At 47.4% G+C, this 17,923-nt stretch overlaps 1 protein-coding gene across 1 annotated transcript; it reads left to right on the forward strand.

Annotated features, from left to right (window-relative positions):
* Positions 1–3,070: 3,070 nt before the first annotated feature.
* Mks1 (MKS transition zone complex subunit 1) lies at positions 3,071–17,462 on the forward strand. The gene is made up of 18 exons (XM_004669965.2): positions 3,071–3,162; positions 3,565–3,674; positions 5,627–5,697; positions 6,096–6,251; positions 7,104–7,201; positions 7,383–7,511; positions 7,717–7,821; positions 8,398–8,506; positions 9,131–9,187; positions 10,911–10,953; positions 11,291–11,353; positions 14,447–14,517; positions 14,797–14,866; positions 14,964–15,071; positions 15,758–15,891; positions 16,363–16,445; positions 16,526–16,623; positions 16,717–17,462. Exons 1-18 carry the CDS (start codon positions 3,083–3,085, stop codon positions 16,803–16,805), a joined length of 1,674 nt encoding a protein of 557 aa, XP_004670022.1. The 5' UTR covers positions 3,071–3,082; the 3' UTR covers positions 16,806–17,462.
* Positions 17,463–17,923: the final 461 nt, after the last annotated feature.

The following is a 17,923-nucleotide window of genomic DNA, read 5'->3' on the forward strand; positions in this document are numbered from 1 at the left end:
TCTTTATTCAATACACACTCATCAGAACATTTTTATTTCATTTTATTTTAGAGATAGGGTTTTGCTGTGTGACCCAGGTTGGCCTCGAACTACTACTGATGCTTCTGTACCCACCTCCCAGGTACTGGGATTAAAAGTGTGTGCCACAGCCCCCCCGCCCCCCAGATGCCCAAACATCTATAAACCAGGTGAGTGGCCAAGTGGCATTCTTCCACCCTGTAAGCTTGCAAACAGGTTGTTGGGTGCCGCTTAGCGGGAGGGAGGGTAGGAGTGGCACCTGAGGAGACCCATCTTTAAATCAGACCAGCACTCAGGGCAGGAGGCATTACTGTCTCCAGCCTAGGGTTTGTAGATGGAGTACCTTCCCTTCTCCTGCGTCTACGAGGCCTTGGGCAGACAGAACAAAGACGGAGTTCTTTCCTAGTCACCTCTGGCACCAGATAAGTAGCAAAGAAACTCAACGTAATCCCCTGGGGGCTTCAGATGTCTCAGTGCAAGCTGCTGGTGCATGATACAAGGATGAATTCCATGCTGGTCTTATGACCTCTTGCAGCGACCAGTAAGCGAGAGTTCTCATAGACGTAAAATGGCTTTAATACAAACCGTTTGGTATAATGCAACTGTATTTCAAGAGTTCATGTGTTTGCTGGTTCAGACATCCTCCCAGTTTTCCCCCTAGCTCTGCTAGTGATTCCTTATCTGCACTTCAGATGTGGACTCAGTGCTCCACCAACTGCTGAGTCCCAAAGGGACTATTATGAACTTCATCCTTCACAAAGGCTGCTGAGAATCTAAACCCATCAATACATTTTTAAATCATTTTTTTAAATTTTTATTTATTTATTTGACAGCGACAGACACAGAGAGAAAGACAGATAGAGGGAGAGAGAGAGAATGGGTGCGCCAGGGCTTCCAGCCTCTGCAAACGAACTCCAGACGCATGCGCCCCCTTGTGCATCTGGCTAACGTGGGATCTGGGGGACCGAGCCTCGAACCAGGGTCCTTAGGCTTCACAGGCAAGCGCTTAACCACTAAGCCATCTCTCCAGCCCTAAATCATTGTTTTTATGCCATTATCTTTCAAATTAGGGGAAAGACTTTTATGAGAAAAATACATTTATATTGCCTTTTGTGTTTTCATATGTAAATATTCTTACCATATGTAAATGCTCTTTATTTTTTCATGTGGATTTGTTGGTTTTTAAAATTTTTTTGTTTATTTTTATATATTTATTTGAGAGTGACAGGCAGAGAGAGAGAGAGAGAAAGAGAGAATGGGCTCATCAGGGACTCCAGCCACTACAAACGAACTCCAGATGCCGGCGCCACCTTGTGCATCTATCTGTCTTACGTGGGTACTAGGGAATTGAGTCTCGAACTGGGATCCTTAGGCTTCACAAGCAACATTTAACCACTAAGCCATCTCTCCAGCCCGATTTGTTGTTGTTGTTGCTTTTTTAAACTTATTATTGACAACCTGTATATACATGCACAATATACCCTGATCATAATCCCCTCCTACCACCTTCTCATGTGGGGTGGAATTATTGTGCCATTTTATTTTAGTTGGAAGGTTTCTCTTAACTTAATTCAGGGCAGGTATGCTAAGAATTAATTTGATCAAGTTTAGGGGAGGGAGGAATGGGGAGGAGGTAGACAATGCTTTAATTTTTCATGTTTTTTATGTTCTGACACAGGATCTCACTCAAGCCCAGATTGACCTGGAACTCACTGTACAGTCTAGGTTGGCCTCAAACACATGTTGATCCTCCTACTTCAGCAGTTAATCATATTTGCTTGAAAAGCCTGCATGCCTGAGTTCAATTCCCCAGTACCCTCATAAAGGCAGATACACAAAGTCATATCTATCTATCTATCTATCTATCTATCTATCTAACTAACTATCTGAGGTAGGGTATCACTCTAGCCCCGCTGACCTGGAATTCACTATGTAGCCTCAGGGTGGCCTCAAACTCACAGCAATCCTCCTACCTCTGCCTCCTGAGTGGTGGCATTAAAGGTGTGCACCACCACAGCTGGCTAGTTGTGTCTGACTTCCATTTGCAGTGACAAAAGATCCTGGTGTGCTTATTCTTCCTCTCAAATACTCTCTCTCTCTCTCTCTCTCTCTCTCTCTGTCTTAAAAGGCTCAGCAGTTAATAAAACAGGCAGAAGAACCTAGGTTGGAATATCAGGGCTTTTACTCCTTTAGAGTACAACCTTACAAGTCCTTTAATTCCGGGCCTTCACTAACTACATCTTTCAGATGGCAATAAAACACCCACTGGAGACGCTTTCATGAAGATTAGGGACAATGCAAACAAACTGCCCAGGCAGAACTAGATCCTAAATAAATGGTGCTATTGATGGTGAATGCTTAGTGTTACAAAATTAGTACCCACGGTGCCCAGGGCTTCTAATGCCTTGTAATCAGTGTTACATGCGATTCCTGAATTCAGGGGACAATTACTTCCTCTGTTAGGGGAAGGAGACGTCAAAGGCTGACAAGTGTTTACATCATCAAGATGCTAAGGTGAGGTTATGCTGTGCTCTTCCTTCGATAGTCCAAGAAACCGTGGCTTCTGAGTGTCGTTTTGTTGGCTTTCAGGGGCCAGTGCTGCATCTAGACTGGTTTAATCCAGAGCTCACACACACTGGGGAAGAACCAGTTCTTAAAAACTTCTTTTCCTTCCTTGCAGCTGGCTTTCTTGTTTTTAAATTTTCTCTGTTTCAATGGATGCCAACACAATGACTAATAAATGGGCCACATTTTTTTTTCCATCCACGAATGTGTTTACGTGTCTGCCTTGACGTCACCGTCTGAGTCCTTTGAGAATAATAGGTTCATCTATTAGACATTTCCACTGATTTTTCAAGGTTTCCAGGTTAGGTGGAAGGCAAGCAGAGGACTGTGCCCCCATCACCATTTTTGCATTTACGCGAGCTAAACGGCGGCGGTTTCCCGTTAGGTGTGAGCGCGTGAGCTGCAGAGAAGAGCGAGTTGCGCGCGCAGCGTCTCGGTTGCCCTGGGAACCGGGGCGCCGCCGCGCTTTCCGGCGCAGTCGTGCAGAAAAGCGGCTGTCATGGCGGAGGTCGTGTGGAGCACTGACACCGGCGAGGCCGTGTATCGCTCCCGGGACCCCGTGCGCAACCTGCGCATCCGGTAGTCGCACCACCCCATCGCCGGGTCCCTCTGATTTTATGCTCTCAGATAATTGCAGCCTAAGCTTTTCGGTGCTCTGAAGTCCCCATTTGCGCTTACCATCCCCACGACTACTTCCTCCCGGACCTCTGCACATCTTTCTCTATTCACAGCTTCCAAGCATGCACACCTCTCAGACCCACCCAAGGCTTTTCTAGTCCTTGCCGCCCCCAAATCCCTAAGGTCCCTGAGTCCCTAACACCCACTCCCTGACTTCCCCGCAGGGCCCCGCGCCCCACCCACCTCCTCTCAGGCAAGCTTCGGCACCCCACCTCTGTGACTTGTTTCTCTTGTTCTTGCTGTGTCCACCTCCTGGTTGTGCGTCTTTCAAACGTGTATTTTGGACCTCTCTTTTCTTGACAGAGTTCACCTGCAAAGAATCACATCCAGCAACTTCCTTCATTACCAGCCTGTTGCTCAGCCCGGGAAGGACCTCATAGACTTGGCCACTTTTAGGCCTCACCCAACTGCTAGTGGGTGTTATGGTGATGCTGTGTCCACTTGGGAGTGGGGGAAAGGGTCTGGGCAGTAGAGTTACTTATTGAAACAGTAGATCTGGGGGCTGGAGAGATGGCTCAGCGACTAAGACGCTTGCCTGCAAAGTCTAATGACCCAGATTGGATTTCCCAGTACCCATATAAAGTCAGATGCACCAAGTGGTGCATGCATCTTCAGTGGCTAGAGGCTCTGCCTGTCACGCCGCTTCTCCCTGTCTCTCTTCTCTCTTTTTCTCTCTGTGGGCAAGTAAGTAAACTTTTTTTTTTTTCAGTAGATATAGGCCTGTGGTCTAAAAACCCATACCTTTTTACATGCAGAGGAAGACTGGAAGGTTTTAAGAGGTTTAGTTCCTTGCTCCATGTCACATAGCTGGCAAATGTTGGAGCCAGGATTTGAACTAGGCACCTTTAACTACTACATTGTATCATGTATGAAAATTGAATACTGTATGATTTCTGTCCTCAAGATACTGATCCGAATTGTGGTTGTATGTAGTGAAATAACAGATACCATACCTTTGGTATGTTATAAAATTCGTCTAGAAATATAAATATGAATCGTGACTTTTTTTCTCAGAGAAAATATGTTCTAGACTCTAATTATACATGTAAACACATTTATAAACAATTTCACATGAGAATGTGCATATGAACACCACCTGTGATTTTCCTTATTTGAAAAGCCAAAAGAATGAAGAAGAGAAGATGAGGCAATTATTTGGGGTTGGTTACTGGTCTTTCATCTTTTTTTTTTTTTTCATTTTTTTGAGGTATGGTCTCACTCTAGTTCAGGCTGACCTGGATCTTTCATCCTTTTGTTATTTCTCTGAATGTAGTGCCTAAGACCACTTGGCAATCCTGCCTTCCCTGTTATTTCTCTTTCTATTTAGAAATATTCCTGGGCAAAATGGTGAACTGATGGGTTGTAAAAATATATATGTGAGAAAGACATTCAGCTTGAAGTGTATTAAATGTTGGGCTTTTAAAAATAGGTTTGTTTATTTGAGAGAGAAACAGAAAGTATGGACTTGCCAGGGCCTCATGCTGCTACAAACAAACAAACTGCAGACTCATGCACCACTTTGTGCATCTGGCTTTATGTGGTGCTGGGGAATTGAAACCAGGTCAACAGGAGTTGCAAGCAAGCCCCTTTAACTGCTGAGCCATCTCCACAGTCGCAGTATTTTTTTCTTCATTGGTTTTTTTTTTTTTGTTGTTGTTCTTTGAGGTAGGGTCTCACTGTAGACCATGCTGACCTAGAACTCACTCTGTAGCCCCAGACTGGCCTTGAACTCATGATGATCCTCCTACCTCAGCTCCCTGAGTGCTAGGATTTAAGGTGTGCCCAGCTAAAACTTTGGTTCTTTAACAAATTATATTTTCATTCCCTGTTCTCTCTTGATGCTTGATTTCCTAAATTACAATGTTGATGCTTCTGTCTGTGGTTTTAGGAATAAGAAAGAGAAAAATGCTAAGTTCTTATCTAGCAAATGCAGACAGGATTAAGGAAGGGATGGCCCTTCCACCTATATCTGAATTTCAGTTCCTAGAACCGAGTTAGATAAAATATTTCCCAAAAGGCAGGACTATCTTTTTTCAAATTAACGATTAAGATTTCTTTGATCCTCAAATCTTGGCTTCTGCTCCTAGTAGCCAGACTGTGTCCACAGCCCCACTAGTCTCTGTCTGAACAGAGTAGTTTATACATCTCTGAACTCCATCAGTAACTTTGAAGCGGGGCTGCAGCCACACACCTGTAATCCCACTGTGTGGGAGGCCAAAACAGATTGAGGCAGCAAACCTCTGTCTCAAATAACTCCTCCCCCCCACCCCAACCAAAAACAAGTAAATAAGAGCAGGGAGTTCAGTTATAACCAACCGCAAAGCAAGAAGTGGTGCTGGTTTGACTCATTCTGATGTGTTTGGAGGTGGACACCGCCCAGAAGAAGAGGAGGAGGAAGAGGTCGTGATTGGGTGGCAGGAGAAGCTCTTCAGCCAGGTGAGCCAGCAGAACTCTTGGTCTACTCTAGCTCCACCAACTGGTGATACATACTATCGAACTGGCTTCCTGCCAAGCCCAGGAAATTTATACTTTTGCCTGTTGTGTTTATGGAGGCCATGTAACATAATGACTGCCTCTTCCCAGCTTAATGCTCTGGGTAAGGCACTTTGTGCTCCCGGGCTCTATACCATCTGTAACAACAGAAGTGGATTCATCAGACCATCTCTATTGCTCCTTTCAGTGTTAATAGTCTTAGATCCCCTGCCCACCATTATTTAAGCAAGTGAGAGCTGGTTATGCAAACATGTCAAATAGCATCAACTCTGTAGAAGTGATTTGATTAAACGGTTATAGGAATGACTGTTTGATGATCTGTGTCCTTGTGGTGACCTCAGTTTGAAGTAGATCTGTACCAAAATGAAGGCGCATGTCAGAGTCCTTTGGATTATCAGTACCACCAGGAGATTCTGAAGCTGGAGCGTTCTGGTGGCAGGAAGAACCAGCGGATCTTTACCTACACTGATTCGGACAGATACACCGATGTGGAGGAGGTATTGTTTTTACTGGGGCACCACTTTGGCCTCACCTTGACACTAAAAGTGGTCAAAACAAGTGCCTTCAACCACTGAGACTGATGTTTGAGTTTATGATCCTGTAGGTCTCTGCAAGGGGCAAAGGTGTTAGCAGAATGCTTTTAAATATATATATATATATATATATATATATATATATATATATATATATATTTTAATTAATTTATTTGAGAGAGACAGAAAGGGAGAGGGAGGCAGATATATAGAGAGAATGGGCATTCCAGGGCCTCTAGCCACTGCTAACAAACTCCAGGAATATGCATCACCTTATACATCTGGCTTATGTGAGTACCAGAGACTTGAACCTTGGTCCTTAGGCTTCTCACACAAGTGCCTTACCTGCTAAGCCATCTCTGCAGCACCAGCAGAATGCTTTTGAAATATTGGACTGCTTTCTTCAGCAGAGCTGTGGTCTGGTAACGTACATTTTGGACTGTTTTGGAAAAAAAAAATTACAGCTGGTGCTTACATACCCATACAGTTTTCTACAGAGTACTGGTGTTCCATTTGCCATTTTCCAACCAGCTAGCTAACTTAAATAAGAATCAGGCGTACCCACTCGAGTTTTTGTTGGCATATGCTTAGAGAGCGAGGACGGATGCTACTGTTAGCATAACTCATGTCGATAACTCTAGGACACGGTAGGCGTCTTCTTTGGGTTGTTCATGCCACGGCCCTTCCGTCAGCATGTGAACAATGAGGCTGTGTCTTTTAGATTCAAGTCTCAGAAGTTTTGGAGGTTTCCTGTCAGGTGTTTGGCCCCATGTGGCCTGACCAGGTTGCAGTCACAGGGCTGTCTTCTTTTCCCAGTACTGTCAGAAAATAACTACCGCAGCCAGCGAAGTGCCCTCGTTTTTGGTTGAGCGAATGGCAAATGTCAGGCGGCGACGGCAGGACAGGCGAGGGATGTGAGTGCGAGGGGGCAGGGCGTCTCTGTGGTCCTCTCATGCCGGTGTTCATGGTATTTCCACTGACTTGAGCTCTCCATTCTCCTATGAACTCCCCGGGGGAGTGGGGTTTTCCCCTGTAATCCCCTTCAGGCTCTTCATGGGGTGTCAGGGAAGTGACCCTTCCTCTGGCCCTTCCCAGGGAGGGCAGCAAACTCAAGTCACGCATCATCACCTGGGAACCCTCAGAAGACTTCATCAGGAACAACCATGCCATTAACACCCCTCTTCAGACAATGTACATCATGGCTGACCTGGGGCCCTGTGGAGAGTGAGTCATAGCTTAGGTCTCCCTCCTCTTCTCCTGTCGCTGACCAGCACTTGCCTGTCGTAGTCATCGGGTATACAGGAGGGAGGTCAGAAGGAAGCATGTCCCCATGATTGTTCTCACTGTATCCTGTGTCTTCTCCTGGAAGTGGCTGACTCCCTCTTCCCCTGGTGACCCTGAACCTTGATGGGGATTTCCTGGTTCCTAGGCTTGGCTATAAAATGTATGAACACGTCCTCTGTACTCTGAAGGTGGACAGCAATGGTGTGATCACGGTGAAGCCTGACTTTACTGGCCTCAAGGGACCCTACAGGTAGGGACACTGGTGTATCTTCCTGGGCTTTCCATTTTGCCTCTCGTTGAGCAAATTCCCAGAAACCCCTTTATTCCCAAACTTTTACATTCCCAGGCAGTGGTTGATACTCTCTTCTGGGTCATAGGCCCTTAGGTAACTGTTGGGAAAGGTGCAGCTGAGTTGAAAGGAGTCACTTCAGCAGTCTGGCTAAGTGAAATGGAGTCTCTGCTCTGCTGAATGTAGGGATGGGGAGGTGAGCTGGGTGGACTTGTCCTCATCTCTGTGGCTGAGATGACAGCACTGAGAGTCAGAAATCACCTCGACCAACTGACCCTTTTTCAGATGAGAACTGTGTTTTTTAGGGTTTCCCCTGTCTTCGAGGTGCAAATGGGCCAGACCTACATGCTCTGAGTATTGGCCTGTTGCCTTTGTCCTTTGCCCCTTTGCTTCCCTTCCCTGACCATCCTTCTGGCATTTTTCCTCATCATATACTTCAAGTGGACCATGGTTGCCAGTGAAGACGAACCCCTGGATCGGGTCTGGAAAGCCGCCTCTTCTCACCGAAGTGATACTTCTGTGGCTTTGTCCTTGCAGAATCGAGACTGAGGGAGAGAAGCAGGAGCTCTGGAAGTACACAATTGACAATGTGTCGTCCCTTGCACAGCCAGAGGAGGAGGAGCGGGAACGGCGTGTGTTCAAGGACGTAAGAGCTAGTTCATGCCACGACCCAGAGGGACTGTCCCCATCTGTGGAGCAGGGTCCATGTCTGAGGTGGTTGCTGAGGAAGAGCTTTGCCCTTCACAGCACCTCAAGCCTTCCAGAAAGCACAGCTGGCCTAGCAGGTGGTGGCCTTTAATTAATTACAATAGTGGCCACTCATTTGTCCATGCTGTATACCAGGCCCATCACGTACATTTCACTCAGATTTTACTGCCCATTTTATACACGAGGATACTGAGGTTGAAGAGCCAAGGAGACACAGAGCTTATCAGCACGAGAGCCAGGATTCAGCCCCAGGCCAACCATTATTCTATTTAGTTTATTAATTTGGGGGTGCTGGGGTTTGATATGTTTTTTCCCTCTGTAGCCCAGGCTGGCTTGAACTTGCAGCAAACCTCCTACCTCAGCCTCCCAAGTGTTGGGATGACAGGCGTGAGTTACCGAACTGGCTTGTACATCCCTTCGAAATGTCAGTGGCTGGGATGCTTAGGCCTCTAACCTGCCCTGGGCCTTTCCAAGTATTGCTTCATTTCTCCCTCCCATTCAGACCTGAACCCTGGTCTGGCTTGAGCTGCATTTTGAGAGTGGGTTTGCTTTGTTTCCTCAGCTTTATGGCCGACACAAGGAGTACCTCAGCAGCCTCGTGGGCACGGACTTTGAGATGGTGGGTAGCTTGGCTTCTTGCAGCACTGTGAGCTGAGTTAGGCAGAGGATTCCAACTGTAGACAAGCACTAGTGCCTCTCTTAAAGTCTCTGAGTCATACTCTGCAGTGTAAAAGGAAGCTCGGAGAAGAGTTTTGAGACACAGAATATTGACAGAGAACTGTTAATGCATAGGACGGGGTCCAAGAGTCCTTAAGTGCTGTGTGGGGCTTTCTCCAGGAACAAGTGGGATGGCTGGTGGTAAATGGGTATTGGGTGGTGAAAAGAATATTTTGACATCTTATTCCCCAAATTTTGGGAGGTTTTCCATTGTTGTTTTTTTTTGTTGTTGTTGTTGTTTGTTTGTTTTTTGGTTTTTTTTGAGGTAGGGTCTCACTCTAGTCCAGGTTGACCTGGAATTCACTATGTAGTCTCACGGTGACCTTGAACTCAAGGCAATTCTCCTACCTCTGCCTCCCAAGTGCTGGGATTAAAGGTGTGCACCACCTCACCCAGCTGTTTTTTTTCAATTTTTATCAACAGTAATACACTTTTTATTAATTTATAATTAATTTAAACATAAATGTAAAGATGAAAATTGTCTTTCTCACCTTTCACATTGGTATTTTTCCAAAGCACCCCATAGAAGAGGATGAGTGTCCTTTCTCCTGATTATATATTTTTCTCCTTATAAAAAAAAACAAAACAGGACTAGGAAAATGGCTCGGTGACAAATGGCACTTGCTTGTGAAGCCTTCTAGCTCAGGTTCAATTCCCGAGCATTCAATAAAGCTGGACGCAAAGTGGTGCATGCCTCTGTGATCCCAAAATGCCCGCTGCAATGGGAGGCAGAGCCAGGAGACTCTGAAGCTCATGGCCAATTAGCCTGATGTTCATTTGCAGTCTGCAGCTCATTTGCAGCAACAAGAGACTTTGGAAGAAGGTCGAGCGCAGACACCTCGAAATTGCCCTCTGACCTCCACACACCTACCATGGTGTGTGTTCCACATGCATACACACACATAAAGTTTATTTATTTTTATTTATTTTTTGTTTTTTTTTATTATTTATTTATTTGAGAGTGACAGAGAAAGAGGGAGAGAGAGAGAGAATGGGCGTGCCAGGGCTTTCAGCCACTGCAGATGAACTCCAGATGCATGTGCCCCCTTGTGCCTCTGGCTAATGTGGGTTCTGGGGAATCAAGCCTTGAACCAGGGTCCTTAGGCTTCATAGGCAAGCGCTTAATTGCTAAGCCATCTCTTCAGCCCTATTTTTATTTTTTAAAAAGAAACAGTTTCAGTCAGTTATTGTGGGGTCCTGCTCTAGGTCTTCCCTCCTTCCAGGAGTTGTTTCCATATCTGCAAACAGTGATGAACTGCGTACTCTCTCTGCTCTAAAACATTATCTTGTGTCATTTTCAAATTGCATAAGCAGTAGGTTGTCATGTTAAAGAGTTAGATAAGGCCAATAACAAATAATTTAAAAAGAAAACCACGGGCATCTGAAGGAACCTTGCCATCAGGTACCGTACTGCATTACCCCCTCCATCCCGTCATTTAAACCATGCACTTTTGGTCTGTGGGTTTTACAGAGTGTTCCATAGGGAGATGTTAGGGTGGGGAGAAAGTCCAGTACAGTAACCCTGTGTTGGATGTCCAGTGTCAGGTCTGCTGACTCAGGCAGAGCTGGAGGAAAAGTGTGGGCTCCCTCCAGGCCTGACATATCCCCACTTCTCTCTAATGTAGACTGCTCCAGGTGCCCTCCGGCTGTTTGTAAATGGAGAGGTAGGTAAGTGTCTTCCTGGAGAGAGATCTCTTGATGCCAGGCATGAATCTTATGAGGTGTGAATGACCTAGTTCACCTTGGCTTACCCCACACCTTGGGCTGTTTGTGGTAAAGAAACAGTGATGAGTCATTTCTGGAAACATAGACAGTCTGGGTCCTCAAAAGGCTTGTTTCAAAAAATTAAAATAAAATAAAATAATGAATAGCCAGGTGTGGTGACACATGTCTAAAAAAAAAAAAGAAGGCTTGTTTCCAGAGCATGTGGCCCCCTCAGGACTGGACTGGGTGGTAAGGGTAACATGAAAATAAGCTAAAATAATCTCTTGCTTTCTCTGTTAAGTTTCTGCCCAAGGCTACGAGTATGATAATCTGTACATCCATTTCTTTGTGGAATTACCAGCTAGTAAGTAATATTCTTTTATTTGTTTTTCAAGGCAGGGTTTTGTTCTAGCCCAGGCCGACCTGGAATTCATATATAGTCTCAGGGTGGCCTTGAGCTCACAGTGATGCTCCTACCTCAGCCTCCCAAGTGCGGGGATTAACAGTGTGCACCACCACGCCCAGCAGTAATATTCTTATGTCTGTTCTTTTATACCCATTATGACAATTCTGTTTTTAACAAATGTTTTTGTACGTATATGTTGTGGTGTGTACGCTTGTTTATGTGTGTGCGTGTGAGCGAATGCATGTGCCACGGTGTGTATGTAGATGTCAGAAAACAACGCTCAGGTATCAGTCTTTGTCTTCCACCTTGTTTGAGACAGGGTCCCTTGTTCACCACTCATTCACCAGACTAGGTGGTCCGCAAGTTTCTGGGTGATTCTCCTGTCTCTACCTCCCTTCTTGCCCCAGACTGATGCTAGCCCTACAGCATCCTGCTTTACATGGGACGTGGGGATCCAAACTCTTACCTGGCAAGTGCTTTATCTGCTGAGCCATCTCCTTAGCCCCATTCTGACAGTTCTAAAGACATTTAGTCGAGCTTCCTTCCCCACTCCCATGAAACTGGTATTGTTCCTTTCAGGGTCATAGATCATTTCCACGTTGTCGAATCTAGTGGTGACTTCTGTTTTTGTCTTACTTGACCTCTCTGAAGCATCTTACATGGCGCACTTTTCTTCAAGAACTAGTTCTCTTGGCTTCTGGCTCCACTTTTTTTTTTTTCTCAAAAATGCAAAGCTCATTGGGGGCTCACCAGGCTCTTGGTGGATTCTTCCTCTTCTATTTAAGTTGTGAGTGTCTAAGGCTGGACCTAGGCCTGCATTCATCTCTTCCCAGGACATCACGCTCACCCTGTGGCTGAGTACCATAATGTCTGTCAGACACTCAGTTTCCTGTTTTTAAAAAGCCTAACTTCTCCCCTATCTCTAGATTTATATCCAGTTACCTGTTGGTTAGTTTTGACCAAGAAAAACTCTAAGTCCTCCCTCCTCTTTCAAGCCTCCCCTCCCTGGTTCTTCCCCATCCTAGCAAAATGCCAGTGTCAGCCACTTAGTTGCTGATTCCAGAACTCTAGGAGACAACGTCCAGTATTCATTCTCTATAGTTCCCCATAGCTGGGAAGTTCACTATCCTGAACCTGTCTCCTGTTTATCCCGTGCCACCAATCCACCGCCATCTGGACTTGAGACTGAGTCAAAGCATTAGGTTTCTGGCTTATCCTCTTGCTGCTTCCTGCTCCCCCCTCGCAGTTCTGTGAAACATGTTCCATAGCCACAGTGAGCTTTGAATTATGGAAACCAGGCTGAGCATGGTGGCTCACACCTATATATAATCCCAGTACTCAGAAGGATAGGGCAGGAGGGTTACAAGCTTGAGTCCAACTTGGGCTACATAGCAAGTTCTAGGCCACCTGGGCTATATAGTGAGACTCTGTCTCAAAACAAATAATTGAACAGAGAGAGAGAGAGAGTGAGCGAGCGAGCTGTGTCTCTCTTTCACTGGGTAAAATCAGATCCAGCCCCCACACCAAAATGAGCTGGCCTCTGCAAGTTATTCTTTTTGTTCTCGGTGCTGCCAATTTCATTCTGACCTTCAACCTTTCCAGGACCATTTGTTTTGTGTGAAACCCTTTCTGCCACATGTCTGCATGGCTACTTCTTCTTTTTTTTTTTAGGGTAGGCTCTTGCCTTAGCCCAGGCTGACCTGGAATTCTCTCTGTAGTCTCAGGGTGGCCTTGAACTCATAGCATTCCTCCTACCTCTGCTTCCCAAGTGCTGGGATTAAAGGTGTGTGCCACCTCGCTGGCCTGCATGGCTGCTTCTTGAGTTTAGGTCTCAGGCTGTGCTGCTTCTCTCACCCGCAAGGTAAATGAGTCTCCAAGCCACTCCTGATGTCACCCTCCCCTATTTTTAGGTCTTGTAGGTTTTTAAAAAGTGTATATGTGGGGCTGGAGAGATGGCTTAGCAGTTAAGGCACTTGCCTGTGAAGCCAAAGGACCCAGGCTTGATTCCTCAGGACCCACGTAAACCAGATGCACAAGGGGGCACATGTGTCTGGAGTTTGTTTGCAGTGGCTGGAGGCCCTGGCATGCCCATTCTTTCTCTGTCTGTCTCCTCTCTCTCTATTTCTTTTTCTCTCTTCTAGCAAATAAATAAATAAAATAAAGTTTAAAAAATGTGTGTGTGAGCCAGGCATGGTGGTGCATGCCTTTAATCCCAGCACCTGGGAGTCAGAGGTAGAAGGATCACTGTGAGTTTAAGGCACCCTGAGAATACAGAGTCAGCCTGGGCTAGAGCAAGACCCTACCTTGAAAAAAAAAGTGTATGTGCATATTGTATATGTACTTTTGGGTGTGGAGATACCATGTATATAAGTGTGTGTGTATATATGTTTTTGTATGTGTGTAGGTACGTGTGTATAAATGTATGTGGGGGGCTGTCTTTGTCAGGGGATTTGACTCCACATAATAATAATAGTTATTATTATTTTTTGTTTTTGAGGTAGGATCTCACTCTAGCCCAGGGTGAGCTGGAATTCACGATATAGTCTCAGGCTGGCCTTGAACTCACAGCACCCTCTTCCCTCAGGCTCCCGAGTGCTGGGATTAAAGGCATGTGCCACCTTATTTTTTGAGACAGGGTCTCTCTCTGAACCTCTAGCTCACCAAGTTGGTTAGACTAGCTGGCCAGTGAGCCCTAGAGATCCTCCTCTGCACACTGAGATTAAAGGCGTGCATACCAGCATTTTCTGTGGTGCTGAGGATGTGAACGCAGGTCCTTATGCTCATGCAGCACACGCTGTACCTACCGGGCCTTCTCCCCGGCTGCTTTTTGTAGGTTTGTTGCCTCCTTGCCCCCGGGCACACTAGAATATTGTCCCCATAAGAGGTATCTGGTCACCAACATATCCTCAGAACCTATGAGCACATTGCAGGCACTCAGTCCGTGGTACATGCATGACACTGAGTGAGGGAACAAAGAAGGAACTTTGTATTGTTCTCAGTGGCTGGCTGGCCTCTGTGGCGAGCTGACTGTGTCTGGTCTTTGGCTTTCAGACTGGACAAGCCCAGCATTTCCGCAGCTCTCAGGAGTAACCCAGACCTGCGCCACCAAGTCCCTGGGAAGGGTATGAAGGAGGAGCGGGTATTGGAAGGGAGTGGCAGTCTGCTCTTGCATTGGAAGCTTCCTCAGACCAGCCCCTGTGCACTCCAGAGAGAAGTCCTAGCTGGGCAACTCCTGGGAGCCTCTGCACGGCTGCCTGGCCAGGGCCAGCATGGATTTGGGTGTCTCTTTGCCTCTCAGCTTCTTATGTCCCACCAGGCATGAAGGTGACCTTGTCGCTGACTGCAAGCAGAACAAGTTCCAGGTGGGGCATTGCCCACCCTGTGACACTCCTCTTTTTTAGGACAAGGTGGCTTACTTCTCCTACCCATTCACTTTTGAAGCCTTCTTCCTTCATGAGGATGAATCTTCTGGTGAGTGCCTGGGCAGTTGGTGGGCGTTGCTTCTCCTCAGCCGGCGTCCTCTCTTACCCAGGCCCCTCTTACGCGGCTGCTTCCTCCCTTGCCCCAGGTCCCCTCCTGGAGTGGCCCGTGCTCTACTGCCAGGTCCTCTCACTGGACTTCTGGCAGAGGTATCGCGTGGAAGGCTACGGGGCTGTGGTACTGCCAGCCACCCCAGGTAACCCCTTGTCGCTAACCTTCAGTGGCCCACGTGCCCTAAGGTCCTAGGAAGCAGACTATACTTCCAGAAGATTCAAGTTGCCTGCTGATACCAGCATGATTAGGATTAGGGGACTGGACTCACAGATTCCTTGTTCCTTTGAGGAGGGCCTCCCTTCCCCCTAAGAGACAAGTAAGTGAAGCTACCATTGACTTCCTAAAGCTGAGCAGCTTGATGGTCTCTCATGTGCTCCGAACTCCCCTGCTCGGATTGAGCACCTCCAGGGAGCAGCTGCATGCGCCCTGGGCTCTCAGCACACGTGTGTTGAAGGAGCCGTCGTTCAGGTGGCAGTAGAAGCTGAAGGTCCATCACTGTGTGTCAGACATTGTGCTGACTGCCCCTCACCTAATTCTCCCAGCCACCACTCGGTGAGGTCTCGGGCAGTGGCTACGGCCATCTTACTAGGTAAAAGCACAAGGAGGCTCATGGAGGTGAACATGCTTGCCCTGAGCACACAAGTGATCGCTGGCAGAGCTAAGACAAGAATTTCTGTCCTATCAACCTGCAAACAGGTGCCCTTCACCAGCTTGGTAATCTTCACCAGGGTCAGGTCGTCTCCAGACCTGTTATAATAGCATTGGAGCCTATGTCATGGCCAGCAAGTCTTTGAGGGAACCTGTCCCTTCCTCCTCTTCCCCATGCAGGCTCACATACCCTGACTGTGTCCACATGGAGGCCTGTGGAGCTGGGCCTGGTGGCTGAGCTAAGGAGGTTCTTCATCGGCGGTGCTCTGGAGCTAGAAGACCTTTCCTATGTGCGGATACCAGGAACCTTCAAGGTGCTTTGTCTCCACGGAGACGTATGCTCCTGTTTCTGTCTTGTATGAGAGACCTTAATCAAGGCCCTCCCTCAGTTGTCTCAGCGTCAGTGTTAGGTAGCCCTTTCTTCCCGGTGCCTTGAGCTGGAACTCATGCCCATATTTTGGATCTGTACTGCTATTGTAGGAGGCCTCTGGGAAATAACGTACGTGGAGATTTCCCAGGAGAATAATTGGCCTCTTCTTGCTCTCACACCGAAGGACTCTGTAATCAGATGCAGGGTGGAGGAGTCCCAGGCAGCACGTAGGCCTGCTCAGCTTCAAATGAGGCTGGCAGGGTCCCTGAGTTATATAGTTGGGAGCCCAGTGGTGATGAGGTCTCTGTTTCCCCCACAGAGCTGCAGCCCCCTAGAGTAAGACTGTCAGCAAGTCTAGCGTGGTGCCTGGTCTAGGGGCCGCAGAAACTGATGCTGTTTCCTCTGCCTGCCCCAGGGGGAGCGCCTGAGCCGCTTTGGATTCCGCACAGAGACCACAGGCACTGTCACCTTCCGCTTGTACTGCCTGCAGCAGTCCAGGTGAGTGACCTTGGCCTTTGACGCCTTGTCCCTCAGGGAGGGGGACAGCACCTGTGACCACATGGTGGGCTTCCCTGTAGAGCCTTCATGGAATCGAATTCCCTTCGGAGAAGGATGCGTAGTGTGTTGGACCGTCTGGAGGGATTTAGCCAGCAGAGTTCCACACACAATGTGCTGGGTAGGTTCTCCCTTCCCCAGCTGGTCACCCACAGCCATCTTCCTCCCGACGGCACAGCACCTGACTACATGGCACCATCTCCCTTCCTTGCAGAGGCCTTCCGTCGAGCCCGGCGCCGCATGCAGGAGGCCCGGGAGAGCCTCCCCCAGGACCTAGTGAGCCCCTCAGGAACCCTGGCCTGACTCTCTGCAGTCCTGGCCAGTGGTACTAGAGAACAAGATGAAGGACATGAGGCCAGCACTTCATCTTTCCTATTAGAGATGACATTGGTCAGCTGAGCATTGGAAGCCCTGGGGACCTCAGGCTCTTCCATCCAGCCTTTGGCAGGGTTTCCTTCCTGTCGTGTAGAAGTAAAGCCAGAGACCTTGGGGCCTCCTCAAGCAGCCCCTCTTCATATTTCAGCTACGATACCTGGGCAGCCTAATGAGGCGGATTGTTGGTCTGCAACTAGTCTGGGCTGAGCCCACGATCGGCCTGTCCACACACCGCCTCTCCTCTGGCTTGTCACATGGTCTCAGTAGCAGAGGGCTGCAGGAACTCCACCTGTTCCACAGCCTGGCAAGATGGAGTTTGCCTTCTTCCAAGAAAGAAGGAATGCGAGCAATATCTCAAATCCTGCCTGCTTCCAAGACCGTGGGGAGGGGATGAGGAGAAAGACCTCAGGTTTCTGGCGTGAGTCTCTGGGCCCTTCTTTCCAGGGAGGCTTTGTTCTACTGCTTGGGACTTGCTGAGTTTGGAACATGGCCAGCGGTGGGTCCCAGTCCTTCCTGTTAGCTGGGCAGTGATTTTATTGTGGCGTATTTTTCTTTTTGCACATAAAAAGTATTTATATTGTCTGATGTTCTGTGGATTGTTCTTCCTAACGCTGCCTGCACTCTGTAACTTTTTCTTCTCTGCCCTCCCTTCCTCCAGTGTTTCTTATGATTTTCTTTCTTTTTTAAGTGTTTGTTTTTTTATTAGAGAGAGAGAGTGGGCTCACCAGGGCCTCTTATCACTGCAAATGAACTCCAGATGCATGTGTCACCTTGTGCATCTGGCTGTGTGGGTCCTTAGGTGTTGCAGGCAATTACCTTAACCACTAACCTTTCTCTCCACCTTTATATCTATTTTACTTTATTTTATCTATTTATTTGCAAGCAGATAGAGAAAGAGAGACTGGGCTTGCCAGGGCCTCTAGACACTGCAAATGAACTCTGGATGCATGCCTCACTTTGTGCATATGGTTTTATGTGGGTATTGGGGAACCAAACCTGGATCATTAAGCTTTTGTAGGCAAGTGCCTTAACTGCTGAGCCATCTC

This window comes from Jaculus jaculus, chromosome 9, assembly GCF_020740685.1.
Source record: "Jaculus jaculus isolate mJacJac1 chromosome 9, mJacJac1.mat.Y.cur, whole genome shotgun sequence".
NCBI lineage: Eukaryota > Metazoa > Chordata > Mammalia > Rodentia > Dipodidae > Jaculus > Jaculus jaculus.